This window comes from Stegastes partitus, unplaced genomic scaffold (genome assembly GCF_000690725.1).
Source record: "Stegastes partitus isolate 25-593 unplaced genomic scaffold, Stegastes_partitus-1.0.2 Scaffold302, whole genome shotgun sequence".
NCBI lineage: Eukaryota > Metazoa > Chordata > Actinopteri > Pomacentridae > Stegastes > Stegastes partitus.
The window spans coordinates 543,836-547,127 of NW_007578033.1; the positions used below are offsets into that span (position 1 = coordinate 543,836).

A 3,292-nucleotide genomic window follows, 5' to 3' on the forward strand; every position below is an offset into this window, starting at 1 on the left:
TGTGTGTGTGTGTGTGTGTGTGTGTGTGTGTGTGTGTGTGTGTGTGTGTGTGTTTGTGCGTGTGTGTGTGTGTGTGTGTTTTGAAGGCACTGAGGTTGCTTTGGTGAAGGAGTGGTATCAAGACAGAAAAGACCACCTGGAGGAGAGGGAGGTCAACAAGGTCGACAACTTCATGACAGAATGCTTTAAATGTAAAACAACAGTCAACCTTTTACGTAAGTCTGCTTTAATGTTAACACAACAATGAGAAACACATAAATAAATAACAAAAAAGAAGTGTTCTCACCCTGATCACCTTGATCACGCTTCGAGTTTGTTCATGCAATCCAACTTTATGGTACGTGCCCATATAGCATCTGATGTAAAACCATCCAACATTCAATCAAACAGTTTTCTTATTGCTATTGATGAAGTATTGATTTTATCTTCTGAGCCTCAGTCCAACCAGATATGAAGGAAACATAGTGACCAGGAACCAGTGTTCTTTGATCTCATTAGTGAAACTTCCTCAGTAGTAAGTCGGTCGGCTGAGAGACGGTGTGTTTGCCCTGCTCAGTCCTCAGGTGTAGATCCCTGACCGCTGGCACCGAGCAAGAGATGGAGTTCAGCAACGCTCGCTCTGATGGACTGGTGCGGAGGAAGCTGACACCACATGAAATGATTGAGACGTTTGAGGGCCGAAGCGACTTCCTATACTACCGACACGTCTTCTTCAGTCAGCTTGATCATGTTCAACTGTGCAATGACCAACCTCTTCCTATAGATGTATGTAAATTCCTAAATTATACTGATAGCTTGGGATAGCTGAGTCATTTTAGTTGTTGGTAGTCATTCATCTTTGACCATAGTAATCTCTATTGCGTATTGATTACTGCAGTTATATCAGGGTTTTTCCTGCTCAAAATGGGCTTTTGGGGGTGACTGCTCACAACAGTAAGGAAGTGAGACTACGTTAACTTATCTTATAGAAGTCGATGTATTTTCCTATTATTTCTTACTATTTGATAAGCAAAAATGTCTACTATGCAACAACAAAACAGAAAACCAATAGACTGGCGACCTGTCCAGGGTGTTCCCTGCCTTCGCCCTGAGTCAGCTGGGATAGACCTCAGCCCCCCGCAACCCTACTGAGGATTAAGTGGTGTATAGATAATGGATGGATGGAAAACCGAAAACCCATCAACAAAACAGAAAACATTAGCAAAAATTTGAACACAGCATTTTACAAAATGCAACAACAAAACAGAAAACACAACAACAAAGCAGAAAATACAACATTTCACCACACACACACACACACACACACACACACACACACCAATGAAAACAGAACAACAAAACAAAAACTCAAGAACATTTCACAAAACAGAAGAAAACAAAAATACACAATGACATTTTACACAGCACAACAAATTTGGAAAACAACAAAACAGAAAACATGACAGAACATAGGGGTGTACTCCAAAGCAATTTGACAAAGCAAGTAGTCCTTCTAAAAAAGCCGCTGCACATTAGAGCTCTTAAACTTTAAAATTCATCCACTGAACTTGTTACTCAAGGAGTCTGACTCTGTCCCATAAGGAAGAATGCGGAAATCCTCTTATGTTTTTTGCCAAAACAAAGGGAAATTAATGTTATTGATGGAATAGTCTCTGTGATTATACCAATTGAGTAATAAGTTTTTTCTCATTCTTTCAGCACTGGTAGTTCAGTGGTAGAATCCTTGCCTGTCATGTGGGAGGTCTGGGTTTGATTCCTGACCAATACATGCACAATTTGAATCCATTTTCCCTTGGATATCAAAGTATTTGATTCCAATCAGTTCAGCTCAAAGAGAGCTATGTAAACAGATGGCGAATTACCTTCCATACTGTGTTGGAAAAGCAAAAGTGCAAAACAAAAAAATTTCAAAAGAAAGTATTTTGTATGTTGTTTAACTGAATAATGTGCACTCATTTTAGCTCAGCTCAAAGAGAGCTACGTTAATGGCACTGAAAACTCTGACTTTGGGCTTAACATAACTTCTAACCTTGCTTCATAGTACAGCCCACGGAAAACACAACAACATTTTACAAAATACAAGAGACAGAAATCTCAGCCTTTTAATAAATGCAACAAAAAACCAGCAAACTAGAAAATACAACAACAATGTAAACATGACTTGTCAAAAAACACAACACTTTAGAAAACACAACAGCAAAGCTTTTTGAAAGAAGGATGGGTGAGAAAAGGATAGACTCTGAGGTGCAAAAACTAGCAACATTTGACAAAACACAACAACAAAACAGAAAACACAATGTTTCATAAAACATAACAGCATGGTTTTGTTGTTGTGTGTTTTTTTTTTTAGAATGTCACTGTCTTTTCTGTTTTGTTATTATGTTTTCCAAGAAGCAAGCTGAGATATTCCGATATTGACAAAACAGGGCATGTAGATGATTGTGTTGTCTCTGTCCACTTCCCTTTATTTTGTACTGAAGCGTTGGTTTATTTGTCTTATTGGCTTGTTAAACCTCACAGGATGCTTTTGTGGGTGTGGGTGTCTTTCAGAGAGTTGTGGAGCGTTTCCACAGGAACAAATCCAAACCAGCCAACAATGATGTGGCCAAGCGAATCTTCCTGGTGGCACAGCAACAGATCGAGCTGACCTACCACTTAATGGATTACAGATTTAGCCTTTCAAGGAGGACCTTCAACATATCAACAAGTCAGAAATTCAAAGCTGATATGGTCTGCACCTTCCAGGTACACTCAGCAACTACGCCACAACACACATTGAAATGGTATCATACACTGCAATAATATCAATATTTGTGTCTGTTTGCCTCCGTTGTTTATTTATGTGTGTGTGTATGTGTTCGGTGGTGGTTCAGGTGGATTTATCTGAGATGCCCCTTGGGACCCTGGCTCTGTTCGACATGCTGGTGGCCCTGAAGACACATAAGGAGAATGTAGCTGAACAAATCGGGAAGTCGGTGGAAGAGGTAACCTAAATAGAGCTGCAGTGAATAGTCAGCTAATTATTTAATAATCCACGATATTTCTTATAATTAATTAGTCAAAAGATGTCTAAATTGACCCTGTCTTTGGCCCAGGTTGCACATTTCTTTCGCAAAAATAATATGTACATTGTTTGGTAGGCATTTCAATGTGCACTATGTAATATTTTGAACATAAATATAGCATTCAGTTCAATTCATTTCAAATAACATTATTGATCCCCTGGGGGAAATTCAAAAGCACACTGAGTAGTGCAATATAAAAGTGTGTGTGTGTGTGTGTGTGGGGGGGG

At 39.2% G+C, this 3,292-nt stretch overlaps 1 protein-coding gene across 1 annotated transcript in view; it reads left to right on the plus strand.

The window, feature by feature from the left end:
* The window catches only part of ccdc135 (coiled-coil domain containing 135), a 27,460-nt gene that overhangs the window by 19,678 nt on the left and 4,490 nt on the right, over positions 1-3,292 (plus strand). Inside the window, exons 10-13 of the mRNA XM_008283219.1 lie at positions 87-215; positions 557-765; positions 2,551-2,745; positions 2,874-2,984. Of these exons, the coding sequence (XP_008281441.1) occupies positions 87-215; positions 557-765; positions 2,551-2,745; positions 2,874-2,984 (644 nt within the window). The remainder of the gene's footprint in view (positions 1-86; positions 216-556; positions 766-2,550; positions 2,746-2,873; positions 2,985-3,292) is intronic.